Source organism: Brassica rapa, chromosome A03 (assembly GCF_000309985.2).
Source record: "Brassica rapa cultivar Chiifu-401-42 chromosome A03, CAAS_Brap_v3.01, whole genome shotgun sequence".
Lineage (NCBI taxonomy): Eukaryota > Viridiplantae > Streptophyta > Magnoliopsida > Brassicales > Brassicaceae > Brassica > Brassica rapa.
The window spans coordinates 30,057,037-30,076,046 of record NC_024797.2 but is presented as its reverse complement, the minus strand read 5'-3'; the positions used below and the strand labels follow the sequence as shown (position 1 = coordinate 30,076,046).

At 34.9% G+C, this 19,010-nt stretch overlaps 4 protein-coding genes across 6 annotated transcripts; all 4 read right to left on the bottom strand.

Annotated features, from left to right (window-relative positions):
• Window positions 1-1,753: 1,753 nt before the first annotated feature.
• On the bottom strand, window positions 1,754-4,582 carry LOC103862120 (protein WVD2-like 5). 3 transcript variants are annotated; one of them, XM_009139830.3, is made up of 9 exons: window positions 4,362-4,582; window positions 3,666-3,875; window positions 3,349-3,594; window positions 3,221-3,261; window positions 3,063-3,134; window positions 2,867-2,966; window positions 2,721-2,792; window positions 2,550-2,651; window positions 1,754-2,477 (listed from the first exon to the last, which is right to left on the bottom strand). In XM_009139830.3, exons 2-9 carry the CDS (start codon window positions 3,867-3,869, stop codon window positions 2,019-2,021), a joined length of 1,296 nt encoding a protein of 431 aa, XP_009138078.1. In that variant the 5' UTR covers window positions 3,870-3,875; window positions 4,362-4,582; the 3' UTR covers window positions 1,754-2,018. The 3 variants fall into 3 exon arrangements, with proteins under 3 accessions (XP_009138078.1, XP_009138080.1, XP_009138079.1); XM_009139832.3 differs by having other exon boundaries at window positions 2,867-2,963; XM_009139831.3 differs by having other exon boundaries at window positions 4,355-4,564.
• Window positions 4,583-6,442: 1,860 nt separating this feature from the next.
• LOC103862119 (putative L-ascorbate peroxidase 6) lies at window positions 6,443-8,641 on the bottom strand. Its single transcript, XM_009139829.3, has 10 exons — window positions 8,380-8,641; window positions 8,134-8,236; window positions 7,926-8,041; window positions 7,772-7,842; window positions 7,466-7,508; window positions 7,298-7,394; window positions 7,145-7,228; window positions 6,944-7,068; window positions 6,798-6,864; window positions 6,443-6,676 (listed from the first exon to the last, which is right to left on the bottom strand). Exons 1-10 carry the CDS (start codon window positions 8,552-8,554, stop codon window positions 6,574-6,576), a joined length of 984 nt encoding a protein of 327 aa, XP_009138077.1. The 5' UTR covers window positions 8,555-8,641; the 3' UTR covers window positions 6,443-6,573.
• A 420-nt stretch (window positions 8,642-9,061) lies between these two features.
• Window positions 9,062-15,328, bottom strand: LOC103862118 (G-type lectin S-receptor-like serine/threonine-protein kinase SD2-5). The gene has a single exon (XM_009139828.3). It carries the CDS (start codon window positions 11,732-11,734, stop codon window positions 9,239-9,241), a length of 2,496 nt encoding a protein of 831 aa, XP_009138076.2. The 5' UTR covers window positions 11,735-15,328; the 3' UTR covers window positions 9,062-9,238.
• A 913-nt stretch (window positions 15,329-16,241) lies between these two features.
• LOC103862117 lies at window positions 16,242-18,870 on the bottom strand. The gene is made up of 4 exons (XM_009139827.3): window positions 17,589-18,870; window positions 17,378-17,492; window positions 17,060-17,174; window positions 16,242-16,980 (listed from the first exon to the last, which is right to left on the bottom strand). The coding sequence occupies exons 1-4, from the start codon at window positions 17,687-17,689 to the stop codon at window positions 16,529-16,531; spliced, it is 783 nt and encodes a 260-aa protein (XP_009138075.1). The 5' UTR covers window positions 17,690-18,870; the 3' UTR covers window positions 16,242-16,528.
• Between the last annotated feature and the right edge of the window lie 140 nt (window positions 18,871-19,010).

Below are 19,010 nucleotides of genomic sequence, written 5' to 3'. Positions count from 1 at the left end.
GCGCTTTCACTATAACTAGATTTTGACCCGCGCAGGCACGCGAGTGTATATTTTGAAAAATATGTTGATATTTGTTTTTCATGTAATTATTAGGATTTGGAAAAATGAATCCGAGGAACATAACCGATACCGATCCAAAGATATAGTACCAAACCCAAACATAAATTGATTAAATATTCTAATTATTCAAAATTTTGTTATTTAGAGAACCGAATCTGATCCGAACCGAAGTATTTGGGTATCCGAATTTATCTAAAAATAGATTTATATACTTATATATATTAATTATTTTTAGATTTAACGTATATAAAACATCAAAAATGATACTTTTAAATTGGTTTAAATACTTGAAAATATATATAGATAGTCAAAAGTAAATATCTGAAATAGTTAAAGTATACTCAAATCACCAAAAATACTTAAAATAATTATTGATTTAGTATCTAAAATTTTAAATCAAGCCAATTGATATGTTAAGCTTAAGTATTATGACATATGTTATTCAAATTTATACGTAATATATTATTTTATTTATACATTTTGAGAAATTTAAAATATATAATGATTTAAAACTTTAAAAATAATTTAAATTAGTTATCCAAACCCAAACCAAACCGCAAAGATCCAAATCGAACTCAAACCAAAATTTAGAAACATTCTAATAAGGCTGAAATCTTTGACCCCGAAAACCCAAAATACAAACCGATCAGAACTAAACCCGTATGGGTATCCAAAAGCCCATCCCTAGTCATTATTATATATCGTATTTTATCATCATATAATTAATCGTATTTTATATGTACCATCATATAAGTAATCATATAATTAATAGTATTTTATACATACCATCATATAAATAATTACATATATTATATTTTTAAAACTTAATATGAAATATGAAAACCATAATTTGAGTTGGTATTTCAAATTGGGCTTTGTATTATATTTTTCTTATATATATTGACAATATTTTTTTATAATGGTTATTGAAAAATAGTTTAGTAAAAATCTATTTTTGAATATATGTATATTTTTGAATCAATTTTTGATATAAATCAAATTTGAATTATTATTTTGATTTGAAATATGTATATAAAGTTTAAATTTTGTTTTATGGTTAGTTTAGAAAAAAAAATTTTAAGGAATTAGATTGACCCATTTTGGTATATTTTAAAAGTGGCCTAGATAACTTTCAATTTTTTAAAAAAATATAAGCCCATTACTTTTTTTCTTAATACTACTATCCTTGTTTTCAAACAAAAATATTTTTTTTTAAAAGACTGCAATCCATGTTTCCAAACACTCCAAATTTTTAAAAATCCTATTCAAGTCTCCAAACACTCCAATTTTGTACTTGAGTTTTAATAAGATAGATACAAAAGTTTTTATTCAACAATTGAGATTTATTTGATTATTTAAGATAATAATCTTACATAAATGATTTAGTGGATCAAAATGTGATTGGCTCTATGATAATCTTACAAAAACTCTAATCCGATTTGAAAAAAACTTTTCAATTTAACACAAACGTTTTATGCAAAAGAAATTAATTAGTCGATAGATAAACAAAAAACCTCAGTTCTTGGCAATAAACAAAGAACCAAACATGATTATAGTGGCTGGACCAGTTATCTTCAGAACAACAGCTTCACATGTAATAACACAATGTCAATTCAGTTGTCACTAATTACCACAAATCACAATGACATTTTTTATATCTTTCAAGAAAAAAAGGAAGAAGAATAGAAAAGAGAATACACAAAGCGCACGCATAATCTCCTGAATATTCACCTTTTACGAATCAAAGCATCAAAAAGAAAAGAGCTTAAGACATCAAAAACACAACTTGAAAGATTAAAAACATAGAAATATCAAAAAGCAACAACATTTAGAACCAAACCATACGACTCTTTTCACTCTTTTACCCATTTCTTCTCACATAAGTTTTGGTCGAAAGTACATATATAATAAATATCATACGGTTTCTTGTCCTCCTTAATTAATTCAAGCTATGAGTCTTAATGCTCAACAGAAACCACTTCAGATACCTCTATGGACTTGGCTCTGTCTTCATCCATCATTGGAGATACAATCTCATGTGAATCTTCCGCATCAGCATTGGACGATGATACATTCCCTTGTGCTTCCTCATCTATGGGATCCGAAGACTGCTTCAGGGCTTCTGCATCTTTTTCGACTTTCTTTCTTTCAGGCTTCACCTTTGCTGAGGTTGTTGCAGCTTTTGCTGGGGCGAGTTTTCCATCAGGGAGAGCTGTTTTCTGAGATGGCAATCTCGGAAGTGATTTGCGCAAAGGTTGCTTCTTGAGATCAACTGTTGGCACAACTCCTTTAGCGGTTGTGCTGTCTCTAGAGGCTTTCTCATCTAAGCTCAGCCTAGCGACACGAGGGGTCTGAGCTTCTTCAGAGTCAGTCTTCTTCCTCCCGAGTTTTGGAGATTTGGGTCTTGTTGGTGGTATCTACAATAACAATGAGAATTAGTACTTCATCAAAAAGGTGAGATCATTGTTGAGAAGATAGAGCACAAGTACCTTCTTTAACTCTGTTTTAGGCGGCTGAGAGAAGCTAGGCATGGGTGTGGCTTTGAAGTTCAAGCTCTTTCTTAGCTTCCTAAGCTCAGCTTCTTGTGTTTCCTGTGATAGTACCAAAGAGTTTTAGGTCGAGAACACTATATGACAAAGAAGAGGGTTTAGAAGACAAACCTTAGACTTGGCTTGCATGTTATTAATCTCCTCTTCTTTCGCATGAGTCTTCTCCTCAAGCTTAACATAGAACTGCACCATATGAAAGCAGAGATACAATTATTTTCACAATACATGTTTGTGGAGAGTGGACTTAAAACGCAAACCTCTCTTCTCTTTTCAGCACGTTGGTCACACTTGAAACTGAACCCATAGTTTGGAAGTGCACCGACTTTACGAGGCTTGCCATCGTCTGCTTTTGGGCTACTAAGAAACCATAAAGTTATAATCAACACCAATGCTAAAAAAAAAGAGAGCCAAATGCATAAAGGCCCCAAGAAAGAAGAGTTAGTAGACAAATACTTAGAAGACTGAGCATCATCTTCAGATGTCTCCTGGACTTGTTTCTTTTGAAGCTTTGGTTTCACCTTGTCCCTGTATTAAAGAAAGAAACAAAACTCTAGTTTCAACAATTGATTAGTGAATAAAAGATTAGTGAGAACACTTAGCAGACTCAATACCCGGCGGCGTTTTCAGCTGGTGCACGGTCTAGCTTTCCATGCTGATATGAAAAAAAAAAGAAGACATTAGAAATAATCATCAGCCAAAAGCAAAGAAACATAGAAGAAAAATTGTGAGGGGTGATTACCTCGGTGACCTTAGCCGCTCTACCATTGAAAGATGTGCTCTTTAGAGACTTTGTTGTGTGTGCAATAGGAGCAACAGAGCCATTAGATGATGCCACTTTAGCATCTCCACCTTTAATCTCTTTCTTCTTCTTGATAAGAACCGGTGGAACATTCTTACCACCTGAGAGTTTCTCCTGCTTTAGCTTCCGTTGAGCCTTTTGGCCATTAGCATACCTTGGTCCATCTACACTTTCAACTTGTGTGCCCTACAAAAGAACAAAAACGTTAACTATCTGACGGGGGCAAGTACATTAACCATCCAAGAGTTACAACAAACCTCAGCTGCCTCTTTGGAATGTTCAACTGCATCCAAAGCAGAACTGTCTCCGGAATTCTCATTCTGACTTTCTGAATTAGTATCCAAAGTTTCACCAGAAGTAACACCATTTCCTTCAACACAGACATTCTCCATTGTCAAAGCACCATTTGGAAGAGCAGAGTTAGTAGTCCCATCAGCCACCATGGTACTTTCAGGATCCATAGTAAACTACAAAACAAACAACACTGATATAAGTGAAGACACACTCACTTGAACCATGCATTATCATGTAAATCAATCAACAGACAAGAACCGTATTGACACAAAACCAGAGTACTTTATGAAGTGAATTAAATATCTATCAACATTGTGACAGTGAGCAAGAATCAAGCTACATTACAAAAGCACTCCTTTTGTCCAGTATCCAGACTTAAACCACTCATATGTAAATGGATCCGTAGCTTCATCGATCTAAGTAAAACAAATCCGAGAAACGAAGCAAATCTGAATCAGACAAAACCTACATCTCGAGCTCACTCACTAGTCATTGTAATGAAGCAAATCAGTAAGTGACAGTATTAAAAAAATCGATCTACCGATATACAGACCAAGCAACGGAAACGGACAAGCAGATAAGTTCCACTGATTCATTACAAGTCTCAAAGCAACGAAACAAAGAGAAGCAGGCAAGAGAAAAAAGGACGCACATCTTACCTCACCAAACGCAGTTACCAGAACAAATCAAACGTCCATCGAAAGCAACAATCAAAGGAATGCAAGAAGAAGAAGAAGAAAAAAAAGGATGAGATTTGGTTTTGTGCTCGAGTGTGTTTGGTTTTGGGGTTTCTGAGGATGGATTCTCGGTCTACACACCCAAGTTGAGATTTTTTTTTTTTTTTGTGAAGGGAGAAAAATGACAAAACGTTTTAGTTATTTTTATTACAGCGGCGGTTCCAAATCTAATCGCCACGTCACCACGATAATTACGGTTTACTATTTTGATCGTGGGATTGAGGGGAAGTTTTGTGGTACTCTAAATCTTTTCTTTTAATGGAAGTCTACTATTATCACTAATAATATATATATATATATATTTATATATATATATATATATATTTTTTTTTATCCACATTAAGTTTGCTGTTACAATCATAAATCTGAATCAGATTTTTTCTGTGACTGTCAACTTTGGATGGTTTGTTTTTCTTCTTTTATACTTCAAAGATAAACCAACAATTAAAGTATACAAAGAGTATATTGGAGGATTCTAAATTGTTCTATTTTTTACAAGGAATTTATTCCAGTTTTGGTGAAAATTTTATATATCAGGATATTGGAGGATTAGTAAACGGAAATGTGTACAAGAAACTTAGATTCCTCTACAACCTGAAATATTTTTTTTTGGAGGTTCATAATGTAATTATAAAAATAATAATGAATTTTGTTAGGGTTTGAATGGATGCATATATTAGGATGTGTAATGAGTCAATGACTGTGTAAATAGTTTCAGACAAAATTTATGGAATCAGTGCAGCACAACAGTCCTCAATATGTTCAATTGATTCTTGTTAACTCTTTTCACGCATATAGTAAGACATCTCTATATAATGAATCTTTTATCGAGTAGTCGCTTTATGAAGGTGAACCTTATCATCCCCCACACTATTATAACATACTTGATTCTTAAATGGGAACTTTAGGCATCTAGTTAATTAACACCTTTCATCCAAAAAAAATACTAAAGCCAGCTCATGGAATCTATACTTTTCATCTAAATATATCATAGTTTCTAACACTATGGTTTCAAAAGTTAACATTATTTAATACATTGCATGCAGACTACTCTAGACATGGGTCATAAAATCATCTCCATATATAAATTGACAATGGTGAACTATCATATGTAACAAAACTGTTTTTTTTTTCAGACCAATATAATGACACTATCAGGTAATTAGTTGCTTACTTCTTTTCCTAACCAATCAATAATATTTTAAGATTTGGATGATATGAGAAGTTAATAAAGTCCATCATTGTCCCATTTTTATGCAAATCAAAGAACACAAGTGTTTTTATTAAAATACATGCACCCACATGAACACACCCAAAGGCTCCTGGTAGGCCGAAATATTTAATGCAAATGAAACTTTTCTTTAAGAAACCATATGAAAGCAGCAGTACTCATTTGTTGACCACCGAGGAGATAGTATAGTTTATTAGCTAGAGTAATTAACAATTAGAAACCAATTAATTAGCAAGCTTTTATTTTCAGCATACATCATCATCATGCGTTTGTATCCAATATATAGTTAATTCTGTCTCAAGGTGTTTGTAAAGTAAAATTCTAATAATAATAGTTTAGTAACTACTAACAAAGAAGTATGATTATCCTGATTAGCACTGAGAAAGAGTGATTAAAGAGGAAGCAAAGTGATTAGACACAGAAACCATTTTATTAAGAGACAAGTTGGTCCCGTGATTAGGGTAAGGCACAGCTACAACAGTGACACCCTTCCTTTCTTGATGTTTCCCAAAACTTTTTCATTCCATCATCTCCATCTTATCCCATTTTTATTCTAAAGCTCAATTAGTGATATCTTACTGGGATTAACAATTTTTAAAAACTTATGTTCAAAAGATTCAAAACTAATATACTTGGTATACTAAAGCTATGCCGTCTTGCCTATTACCTACATGAACGAAACATAAGTAGTCAAAATTCACATGAATTAACATTAAAATGCTTAGAACAACGTCACATAGCTAATGGTTTGAATGTTGTCAAAAAAAAAAAAAAAAGCTAATGGTTTGAGTGTCCTCGTTGAAATATTCATCATGTATATAGAAAAGGAAAAATAATTAAATAAGCATTACAACCCAAAATTTTCAGGGCATGTTTATGAACTAACATAAGATAAATTAGACATCATAATGTTTTCCATTTGGCCCCAGAGTTAACTAGTTTGATATAAGCATTGGTGAAGTCTCTGAAGAACTTGTCTTGGTCTTCCGCATACTCTTTCACCCACCTATGCATCAAACATTGAATCTTAATATCAGTTGAATATATACTCCAAAACTCTTCAGCCTCTGCTTCAAATGCTACTTGACAAGTTAGATAATGAAATGATCAAAGTAAGAAGGACGGACCTTAAGCACTCATCATCCTCCACGAGGGCATGATCCGAAGGAAGCCCAACCATACTCGTCATTTTGGCTGCAACCCAAATAAAGTCATGATAAATTAAGAAAACTATGTAAAGATACACTCCTCAGCTTAGAGTATAACAACTTACATGTAGTAGATCTCCAAGGTTTTTCAAGAAGGATTTTGTAGTATGCATTGTCAAAAGTAAATGGATCTCCAAAGCCTTTACTCCCAATCGTATGTGCACCAGATAAGGCAACAAGTTCTTGGGTCCTGCAATGACCCCCCCCCAAGTGATGTTAAGTGTTACAAAACTTTGGTACTAAAGAAACCACAAGTTATGACTCACGAGAATCCTTTTCTTTGGAAACATTCTTTTAAACCCGAGGCATTGAGGGATTCTGGAGGTAACTTGTCTTCTGGATCAGGTTGCCTGTAAACCATGAAACGACCATCCTGTTAAACATATAGAAACAAAGACCAGAGACTGAGACGTGCTTACATTGAATCAAGTCTTCCTAAAACTACTGGAATTGTTGGGCCGCCGCACATTGAGACTGCTTCAGAGCCACCAACAGCGATCATATCGGCCCAAGACACTAACATCACACAGTTCAGAACGTTAGCACCACGAAGGCATAACAAGGACACACTTTCAAACAGAAATTACCTGGTTGTATCTCATCAACCTTAATCTTTGCTTTCTCTAGAACCTAACAAATGCCAAAAAAAAAAAAACATATGTGAAATTACATCTTTATTTGCTCACACTCAGGGCAGGTCCTAAGATTTTGGGACTATAAACAATTTAGAAATAGTTTATATAAAAAAAGTTTATTTTGCAAACTTAGGGGTTATATATATATAAATTTTTCCTAAAATTTTTGGGGACATAGACCAATGCTTTACTAGCCTATGCTCAAGACAGGCCATGCTCACACTAACTAAAAAGAGAGAGATAGAGAGGGTTTAGTGCCTTTAGAGATCTCTTCAAACCTGCGTTTTCAGGTCTTTCCAGTTCATAAACAATAGACCCATTGATGCCACCTGAAATTACACACAACACTTAAGTAAGATTTTGAGAATGAGATCGATTAGTATATATCAGAGAGTCATGGCAACACTACTACCTGTGTTATCATCAAGTTCAAAGGTTCCAGCATCATGAAACACTAAACGAAGCACACCAGCAGCTTTACCCTTCGTCACCACTCTCCTTATCTCGTCTTTCATCAGTGGATACATGCTGAAGTGAAACCCAACAGTCAGATTTGGCTAAAAACCTAGCACAATAAATTTAAAACTATAACATGAAGAATAGTTTTGCCTCAAACTCACTCAGCTGCCTTTCCATCAGGGGGAAGCCAATGAGACAGAAGCTGTACAGTGGATAACAAGACAGCCATTTGTCTTCTACTGGACACGAATACATGACGTGAACCTAGTCAAAACATGCAGAAACAGAACATAACCTAGTCAAATCATCTAGAAACAGAACACAGTCTAGTCAAATCATGAAGAGACAGAACACATCTCTCAGTATGATCAGTAATAACGTCAAGAGAAACTAAAGCCATGTCTTACTAGGATCACTGGAGGAGCAACGGATACGACATGCTTTTAACGATCGGACAACATGTCTCCCTGTCGCCGGAGAGAACAGTCGCGTTTTCGCGGGAGATTCGAGTTCGCATTTGAAGTTTAAAGAAGAAGAAGAGTGGCACCGAGAAAACAGAGACGCAGTAGTCGTCGTCGTCATCTTTAACGGTGGGACGAGAATCACCGAGCGGCAGACTGAGTTTTTTTAATGTATTCGGGAGGTTTTATTCTACGCATAAGCGTATAGTAAGGAAACGTTTTAGCCAATAGGATTATTGGAGTCTACTCTCAGAGAGAGGAGTGAGAACACGGCACGCATTTGGAAAGCGTGAGGACTCAAAAGAATACAAAGCGACAACTTGTTCTATGTCAGTAGATTAAAACGACAGGTAGTCCAGTTAAACTTTTTTTTTTTGAGCATAGTCCAGTTAAACTATGTAATAAAAAGAAAATTTTCATTTAAAATTTTTAAGACACTGATTTAATTTTAATTATCAATTTAATCATTTCCAGTTTAAAAAATTAATATATTTGAATCAAACAGTGAAAACCAAACATAAAACTTAGTGGAAGTTAACTATTTGTTAATTTGATGTTTTATGCATGTACTTTAAAAATTGGTTTATTGTTATGTAAACAAAATTTATTTGTACTAAGTTGGAAATGGACAGTATAGTTTAACTCTGTGTATTAAAAATTTCAAATGGAATTTATCCCTAAAAACACTTGGAACAAAACTGGAGACACTACTATTCTATTATTTTAAACACAACACAATAAATACACAATGAGCCAAAACCTATAATAATAAGATACTAAAAATTGGCAACAAGACAGAAGACTGCTATCTCGGACCGGAAAGTCTCACGGCAGATAGATCATTCTCACTGTAAAAATCCGTCGGTCCAGACGACTTTCCACCACCGCTTTCCTCGCTAATTGAACTCGCGTAAAGCCTCGAGCCCATTGAGGAAGAAGACGAAGGCTGAACCACAGGAAAGATACCTTCAAGCATTTGAACAACTTTACTCATCGACGGTCTCAATTGCATATCCTCTTGTATACACCAAAGCGCAGTTCTCATCGCCCTTTGAACTCTCTCATCGTTCGCATCAACGTTCTTCATCTCCCCATCAACAATCTCCAAAAGCTTCCCTTCTTCCATCATCTTGAATGCATAAGAAGGAAAATGACACTTCTCAGACGACTCCGATGGGTCATAGTTCTTTCTCCCTCCTATCAGCTCTAGCAACACCATCCCGTAGCTGTAAACATCGCTCTTCTCCGAGATCGCGTAGCTTGTGATCCACTCTGGAGCTAGATAACCTCTTGTCCCACGCATGGTCGTGAAGACATGGCTTTGCTCGCGTGTCATGAGCTTAGCTAGTCCGAAATCAGATACCTTGGCGTTGAAGTTATCATCCAACAAGATGTTCTCAGGTTTAATATCACAATGGATGATCCTTGCGTCGCAATCTTCGTGTAGATAAGCTAAACCTTTTGCTGTTCCTAACGCTATATTGAACCTTGTGTCCCAATCCAACAGAACATCTCCATCCTTCTTCCTGAATATCCATCTCTCTAAGGAGCCTTTAGCTAAGAACTCATAAGCTAGAAGCCTATGAGTGCCTTCCACGCAAAACCCTCTGAGCCTCACCAAATGTAGATGATGAATGCTTCCGATGATACTAACCTCAGCTCTGAACTCTTTCTTACCTTGACCCATTCCTTCAAGTTTCTTAACAGCTAAACGAGAACCATCAGGTAAAGTCCCTTCATAGACTGATCCAAACCCTCCTTGACCTAACTTGACAGAGAAGTTATTCGTCGCTAACTGAAGATCTTTGTAAGCGAACCGGATAGGCATCCCTGAAAGATTCTCCAAGAAGTTATCCTCCTCTGAACTCTGTTCTAACTCATCAAAATGCGTTTTCTTTCTCTTATGAATCCGGAAAGCCGCAAAGATCAACACACCAATGATAAAAACAGTCACCAAGATAATAATTACTATATATGGAAAGTGTTTCCCATCATCTTCTCCTGCACCATTAGCAGCCACCTTGATGTAAGAGACGAAGCCAGATCCTCCATTCCCAGAGCTTTTAAAGCTACCAATCCAATCAAACAAGAAGCAGTCACCAGAACTGTTCTGGAAGAAAAGACCGAGGCACGAGCAGTTCTTGTTGCAAAACTCTTTACACCTATCAAGACTAGTTCTCTTGGAGAAGGGAGTAGCAAAACCTAGAGCGAAGTAGTCAACTTTATCTCCAGCATTCACAAGTTGTACACCCAATGTTGCATTGTTTTCCTTCTTCTTACAAGGAGAAGCGATCCCGGATTTGCAATCAGACCGAGCTTTTGACAAACCTGACACACATCCACACACTTTACTCCCAGAGCAGACGTAGTAAGGCCCGCAAGGCTCGGGTGTTGCGCACTGATCGTTTGGGATTTTAGTGGAAGCATCAGCAGCGGACGCACCACTGCCGAGATTCGAAAAGGAGATCACACCGTTGTTTCCCAAAACCGCGATCCAAGTAGCGTTACCGTCTTTATCATCTGAATACACAAACTGCCATAACAAAGACCGGTTCTCATCAAAGAACCTCCACGAGTTCCCGAGAAGAGACGATGACGTCACTACACCGTCTTTGTTAACGATCTTTCCTCTTTCATTCCCCATGGACCAATACACTTGAGGAGTCAACGAGGTGTTTACAGATAAAACCATATCTCCTGATTCGATCTCGAGAGTGTAAGTCATGTTGCTCGACGGAGAAGGGTTGCTAGTGAGCTTCATCCCTTCGTTAAAGGGTTGATTTGTTATCAGAGTATCTGTAGGATGATCAAAGCTCTCCCAGATCGAAGCTCCGTCATCACCGGAAACAACAACGAGGTTCCCGGAATCGCGAAGCTCGATTCTCGAGACGTTTTTGCCAGAATTGTCCAATCTCCAAACCTCAGATCCTCCTCCTCCTTGTTCTCTACGGAGGACCACGTTTCCGTTGGCTTGGAACTGGAACTTGTCGGAGTTTGAAACAGGGGAGGCTCTGTTCGCGGACCAGATGAGTCTCGAGCTGGCTTTGTGGACGATGCTGAGAGTGAAGAGAGTGACGGAATCTGGTGTGGTTACGAAACCGAAACCGAAGTTTGAGTTGTTGGATTCGAGGAAGATACCGTTGTTGTTGATGTAGTTCATTTGAGATCCACTAAACCCTGGGGTGATGCTCCCGGTGTTCGCTACACCGGCGTGTAGAGGATCCGGGAAGAGAGCTAGACATGTTAAGAAGACAGTGAAGAAGATTCTCATGGCTTTTGCTTCGAAGATCGTGGAACCCATTATTTTACACGACCGGACAAGTATTAAATCTTGAAAAAGATCTAAACTTGTGGATCAAGTCAATGGATCTGAGAGATAAAAATAAATATATATTCCCAGAAAGATAGAAAAAGACAAATCTCAGAGCCGTGACATGTGAACAGTATGCATAACAAAACAGGACAAGAAGATTCTATGTCAGAGTAGAGAATCAAAACAGAGAGATAAGAACTCGCTTTCGCCTTGTTATACGAAGCTCTACACTTTCAATACAGGAAGGAGAGAAAGAGATTAAAAACGCAGAAGTTGGATGGTTTCAGGGGGTTTGAAAACTCTGTTTTTGTGTTTGCCTCTCTGTCTCACATTTAATGATGTTTTAAGTTTGGTCTGTGATAGAGAGGAAGACGACACAAGTGGGTCTGAAACAGAGAGAGATGCGAGAGTCTTAATCAAAACTCTCTTTGAGCCGTTTCCTTCAAATCTGTTTGCTTTTTTTTCATCTTTGCCGCTTGTGACCGTCACAACTAATTTTGGACAGATCCGACCACTTGGGTCATTTCTCTTTTTAACCAAACATGTTACGACTTTTCAAAGTGGAAGAAGAAGACCGATCTAATTGATTGTAATGGAAGTAACTTCTGTCTTTCTTTATGTTAGTTTTTTTTAGGTCGAATTCTTTGGTTGTAAAATCTTTACTTTTTGGTAGAACTAGTGTATTTATTTTCACCTGAAAACGTAAACTTATATGAATGGATTTTTTTTTTTGTTTTTGGTCAACATATGAATGGACTATAATAAATGAAAAACCGTGGAAAACCATTACACTCTGTTATCTACTCTGCTTTAAATGAAGCCCCTTAAACAATTACAAGCTGGAGCATCTATCTTCATTTTCCTCTTTTTTTTTTGTAAAAATTTTGTTTTGTTAATCTTGGCATGAAATATTGTAATTCAGACGACTTTCTCTTTCCTCTTTTTCTTTAGTCACGGGGGATTCAAAGAGGGATCAGCCAATGTCAAAGCGTGAGTTTGTTGTTGTTGTCTAGTTTGAACACATAACTACTTCCTTTGTTTCTTTACCATGGACAGGAAAATAATACCTAACTTGTTTATTTGTCAGCAAATGTATTACACAAGTTTATTTTATTACATGAAATGTTAAAAGCAGAAAGGCACTTTTAGAAGAAGGTTTTATGAGTTTAAATTTACGGTCCATGATAGTGGCTAATGTGTCAATCCTCAGTAGAGAACAAAACCAAAGTACTCATTTTTCACCACCGACGATGTTGTTTGGTTTGACTTAATGGTTATCATCAACCTCTTTTTCAACGGCCTATGTAATTAAACATCAATGCTAAGCCATTGTATGTCTCAAGTATACTATGTAATATATTTATACTACCTGCATGTTATTCTTCTATTGTATGTTCTATTTTGTTTACAAATAATAACAAGAACATATGCTTTTCAGTTATCATTTATGATACGGGATCAGGTTTTTGAAAAATACATTCATACTTTTCTATCAGCTATTTCTTCAAACAAATAGTATGATTTATTGTTATTTGAAAGAGAACAACAACACATGATTCACACACCGGTATCTACATTTCGATTTTGGGGCCTTAACTAATCCAATAATCATAGGAATCATGATGCAGATGAATTAATATCTCATATTAATTAAAATTATAAATTCTTATAACAAAATGTTTTTTTTCCGTGAAATCATGATTAATTAAAATCACATATTCTTAATGTCAATTGTATTAATTAACTAGTATTACACAACACACGATGTATACCCAATCTTTGTGTTTTAAAACTCCCACAATTTATAAATCATATGTTTTATTTGTTCCTCATTGTAGATAAGTTAATCATCTCAAATGTTTTTTGATATGTAGCTAATATGTTTAGCTACACTAGAATATATACATGATCAACTTTTGCATCCACGGATTCTCTGGATGGGACCAATATATTATTTTGAGGGGTATGCTTTACTATAACTTTCATTCAAATTCATATTAATTGCTCAAATACAAATATAGTTGGGTGTTAACTTTAGTTTTAATGACCTGCAATCATCCATGCCCATTCAAATCTCAAATTATTAATTATTGGCGAATCATATTTACATATTTTAATACTAGTGAAAAACGAAAAAAAAATCTTGAATCATAAAAAATTAAATTTATCTGAAATAGAAAACAAGATGCAATAGTCAAAGTAATAGCATTCAATGTGGTCTAAACAATGACAGCCCAAGATGTCTTTAAGTAACCTTAAATGCAACTTCCTCAAACATGCATTTTCCATTATCTCTATTGTACTATATGTACACATTTATGTATGTATATTGGATATGTATTATTGTCAGCACTTACATTATTTGTTTCTTTGGGTCAAAAATCAGCATTTACACTATATAAAATCAATTATCAATATGTCATAACTATGTTCTCATCTTATTCTAGAAGTATTTTCTTTCCAAATCAATAAATCATTTTACTTATAAGCTCTCTCTTTTAAAATGTTTTCAAACCCTTTATGACTTCAAATATATATGTGGAGTTGCTTTATCAAATACATGTTGACATGTATGCATTATGTATCTTATTGAATTTACTAACATTATCGATTATTTAGACAAAATTACTCATCTTATTCTAGAAATATTTTCTTTCCAAATGAATAAATCATTTTACTTATAAGCTCTCTCTTTTAAAATGTTTTCAAACCCTTTATGACTTCAAATATATATGTGGAGTTGCTTTATCAAATACATGTTGACATGTATGCATTATGTATCTTATTGAATTTACTAACATTATCGATTATTTAGACAAAGTTAGTATGAATGTATGGCTGCAATTCACCTGGTAAATATAATTTGAAACATGTATAATAACCAATCATATCAAATTAAAGAGTTCTAAAAATGTTAATTGTGATTTTAAAAATATTGAAATCAAATAAAAGTAAGATTCAAAACAAAACAAAGTCAGATTACATATTTGAGTTGGAACAACCCAATAGACAAAATATGCAGTTCCCAGTCTGACAACAAACTTTATAGATTCTAATGAAAGGTAAGAAAGATTTTGAGAACCCATTTAAATAATTATTATAATAATTGTAAAAAAATGCTAATTGTAATTCTTAACGCGAAAATGTAGTAATTTTCGTAAAAGACATTTCATTATGAAATCAGGGAAAATTTTCTATGTTTTGGATTCTTGAAACAAGTACAAAAATATGATTCGAAAACCACTTTATATATAAACATCAAAGCATTGGCATTCAACATGCTATGGTCTAGTGGTCTAAATAGTGGTTGGATACATCTGCGTTTTAATTATGTCTCAAGATTTAATCTTATAACGCCATAGAAAAAAGAACACAAGAATCTGATATTTTGATACATAAACAATAACAAAGCAGCTTTTTCATGCATATATTTTGCATCAAAATATGTATAATAAGTTTATATCATGACTTTGTGAATGTGTACATTATTACGTATTAGACATGTGTGTTTACAGTTGCAAGAACATATATAAGCAAACCTGATCTTAACATATCATATAATATAATATAAAATTATAGATCCTATCTTAACATATGGGTATAGTTCGTCATGTCTCTGGCACTACAATCATACAAATGATCTCATTTGATATCATCATGAACGTGGAAGCCGCCAACGTATAAACTTAGATTTCTCTCTGTTTTCTCTTTTATAAACTAGGACTACTTAACTAATAATGGGTCGCTTGATTCCAAGAATAAATAATTAAAATCAGTGAGAACCAGTCTTTTCTTGTCAAACCAATACGTCGAGAGGCAATTGGTCACACATTTAAGTAATTTTAAACTACTTGGATCAACTTTTAGGTAAGACATAAACTATGCTATTATTTTTATTCTTGCAGTGATGTAAATAATAATGCACAAGGCTGTGCAATGAGAAAGAAAGGTCTAACTCAAACTCCAGTGACAAATTACTTTTGTGAGGAAATTAGTAAATTAGAAAAAAAATAGCCATTTTCAAATCTTACTTTGCCATTTTTCAACAATGGACTACACAAGGGAAACATTTTGACTTTATTCTATGTTATAATATCTTCAAGTGCATTTGTAAATTTGTATGCATTTCTATACAAGAGATATGGTTGTTCAGATAGTTTTTGCATCTAAGTTTTTTCTTCCCAGATTCAAATTCGGTTCTAGATGTAGCACAGCTGGATTGTACTGAAATGACAGAACAATCTACCGTTTACTTAATTTAAATGTTATTAAACTACACAACTAATTTATGAAATACAACTAAACAAATTTAAGCTTAAACTTTCTCAACTAGCTGCTCCATAGACAAAGGTGTTGCTACTAAATGGGCCTAAGCTGAGTTATATATAATCAGCTGAGAGATAAACCCATATCACAAGAGCTAACCAGAGTTATCATTGGCGCCTAAGAATCTCTAGAGCAGCTACGTCAACCGAAGCAAGCTACTATCACACAATTTTCATAAGATCTTATAATAATTTTTTGTATTGTTGTGAAAGCACATGTTTAGACTTGTCATTTTTCAAAATCTTGCTATTAACGTAGATGAAGTTTGAAGATTCTAGATTGATGCAAGACAAGAAGTGAAGACTGCTCCGTTTCCTTCATCATGACTCTCTATTTACATTTAAAGAAACCTAAAACGTACAGATGAACTAAAAGAGCTAACTAATGCATTCTCTAACAGCTAACTAATGCATTCTCTAACACAAGTAGTCAAAACCCGTTTTCTGTTCTGAATTTTCAGCTTTTGTTGTTGTTGTTGCTGCTGCTTAACTTACTCCGTTTTTGAGTAGGAGATCTGGTATCATCTCCAAGAGGGCCTAAGCGCAGAGATAGATCACAACCACCAAAGGCAATGCCATTAGTTGCATCTTTCACACTTACAAGTCTGCTGTTCTTGTTGGACTTGCACGAGTCAGTGACATTGACTGGCAAAGAAGGAACTCTGAGTGAATAGCATAAAGGGTAGCTTGAGTACTTGGAGAAAGGGCATTTCTTGACCTGAACATCGTTGTGAAAAGTCATAACCGGAAGAGTCTTCGGAGCAAAGCTGTTCGGTTTCATGAAGACTTGGTATTGCGGAGACAAAATGTTATCCAATTTAGTTGAGTCTTGGCTAAGATAACATCTCGGGTTTATGTTCCGTTGGCTTCTTGAAGCTTTTCTTGGCGTGCAGCCTAAATGCAAAGCAGCTACAAAACAAGAGTTCCTCATTGATCCGAGTCAAGAAGAATTCAGAGAACTCTATCTATGTATTAAGATTGTGTATACCTTCAATACAAGGCTGAAGATAGTCTCCAGTTTCAGTGGTCTCATCGAGTCGGATTATGGTGTTAATGGCGTCGTTTGCACGGTCTAACAGGGTAGTCAAGTCCATATACTCAGCCTAAAGAAGTAAATCAAATAATCAAGACTCAACTAAGTTGGACTCATTAGTAACAAATCTAGTACAGTGACATAACTTCCAATGTGCATTATGAGATGGAGTAAATAATTACAAGTAAAGATTCTATCAATCTCACAACAACTAACTTCAACTATACTAAAAGCCAAACTGAGAAACTAAATGTTATATAAAGAAAGAAAAACCTCAGAATTGGCTTTGGAATACATGATTTCTTCAGCTCTCAAGACAACCACAGGGAGCTTCTCTTGCCACTCTGTGTTTTTCTTGGTGGATTGGCTGTGAATCTCACAAACAATTCTACAACAAATAAACAAATGAGCAGAAAAAACAGAGAAAGGACACATGCACACACAGATGTATACAAAGTGATAGAGAGAGAAGAAATAAGATGACCTGAAAATCTCTTGGATGAGCAAACCCCTCATGGGTTGGTGTGTGTCACTATGCCAAGCTCTTCTGATACAGTCGTACGGTCTTGGCCCTGGCCTCGGCATCTTCTCTTCTCTTCCAGCACTTTCTATGAGAGAGAAAAGACAAAGTCAAGATTGTTTTTCTTCCCCTCCTTACACTGCTCACTCAATAATTTAAGTGGAGGGGGGAGAGATAGTAGTCTTGTCAGTTGGCCCCGGTTCGTTCCGGTTTACTCTGCTTTTGATTTTTTTATGGTCCGGCCTACTCTCTATAATAATAGTCTATAGTGTTGCAGTCCATTATTTCTTAGATTAATCCTTTCCAATACTATATAACTATAAAGAACTAGAGAGCATTCACCAAATTATATATAACCAACTAACCTATTCTATATTCTTTTGAGCTATAAAATGCCAAACACCAACCATATCTTAGTTATAAATAGGATCTACATTTGCACTAGCTAGTACTTAAATGTAAAGCTTTATTGCAATTTGCAACTGTAAGATTCAAACAATAGATGCCAAATTATTTAAACCTAACTATATAGTAGTTGAGATTCATACTAGTGTAAGAATCATTTGTTCTACGTCCTTATGGGAAATTTATTTAAACGTTTTTTCACTCTCCGGTAATAAAGCAACTTTCAATACGTTTTGAAACATTCGCTCTAATTGTTCTCTTTAGGAAAAATAAAATATTCGTGTGCAATTAAATTAAAAAAAAAAACAATTCTTCATAATTCGTACCACCACTACTTCTAGCCTTTCGCTATAATTTTCTCTGACACTGAAACATTCACGATGACGACAAAGACAAGAAGATCATACTAGCTGACACAAAAATAAATAAAAGCTTTGAAAATATCATTAAAGACCCTAACTAGAACTGAAACTACGCAAGTCTTTCACGTAGTCGTTACTGGAACTGGAAGCAAGGCCCAACAGTCAGATTTGAAGGCCCAAATCAATGCATGTAGGCCACGTGGTTACACAGCACGGTAGCTCGTATCCATCCAGCAAAGATGTTACGTTCGAGATGAAAACGTTTGCCTGAAACGGATCGATTACGAAACTTCACGTACATGTCAATTAGCGGCTACAAAACATCATACCACGTGTATGATGACTAAAGACGTGTGTACACATAACCGAATATTTAATGACTGTTTAATGCTGTCTTTAACTTTAATCAACGAATAAATTCGTATGCATTCACTTTGTTGGCCTATGATTTAGTCATATTATATAGCAAACTGACTAGCACAATCAATTCTTATTTTGGGTAAATAGTACTCGTAGTGAACAAATTAAGAGAATTAGTGGCGAAGAAAAAACAAAGACGGTTATATGAATTAAATGAGAAACAAATAATCTAATATATAATCAAGTCATAGATTTTGTA

Bases quoted from the DNA above. Each gene is read 5' to 3' on its own strand.
- LOC103862120 (XM_009139830.3), bottom strand. From the start codon at position 3,869: ATGGATCCTGAAAGTACCATGGTGGCTGATGGGACTACTAACTCTGCT. The intron at 2,652-2,720 runs GTTTGTCTTCTA...GTACTATCACAG, and splicing joins ACATGCAAGCCAAGTCTAAG to GAAACACAAGAAGCTGAGCT. The intron at 2,478-2,549 runs GTACTTGTGCTC...TTGTTATTGTAG, and splicing joins CTAAAACAGAGTTAAAGAAG to ATACCACCAACAAGACCCAA.
- LOC103862119 (XM_009139829.3), bottom strand. From the start codon at position 8,554: ATGACGACGACGACTACTGCGTCTCTGTTTTCTCGGTGCCACTCTTCT. The intron at 8,042-8,133 runs GTGAGTTTGAGG...GTTTCACTTCAG, and splicing joins CCTGATGGAAAGGCAGCTGA to CATGTATCCACTGATGAAAG. The intron at 6,865-6,943 runs GTAAGTTGTTAT...TTTGGGTTGCAG, and splicing joins ACCTTGGAGATCTACTACAT to CCAAAATGACGAGTATGGTT.
- LOC103862118 (XM_009139828.3), bottom strand. From the start codon at position 11,734: ATGGGTTCCACGATCTTCGAAGCAAAAGCCATGAGAATCTTCTTCACT.
- LOC103862117 (XM_009139827.3), bottom strand. From the start codon at position 17,689: ATGCCGAGGCCAGGGCCAAGACCGTACGACTGTATCAGAAGAGCTTGG. The intron at 17,175-17,377 runs GTTTTTCTTTCT...TTACTTCTTTAG, and splicing joins ATTCCAAAGCCAATTCTGAG to GCTGAGTATATGGACTTGAC. The intron at 16,981-17,059 runs GTATACACAATC...CTTGTTTTGTAG, and splicing joins TCTTCAGCCTTGTATTGAAG to CTGCTTTGCATTTAGGCTGC.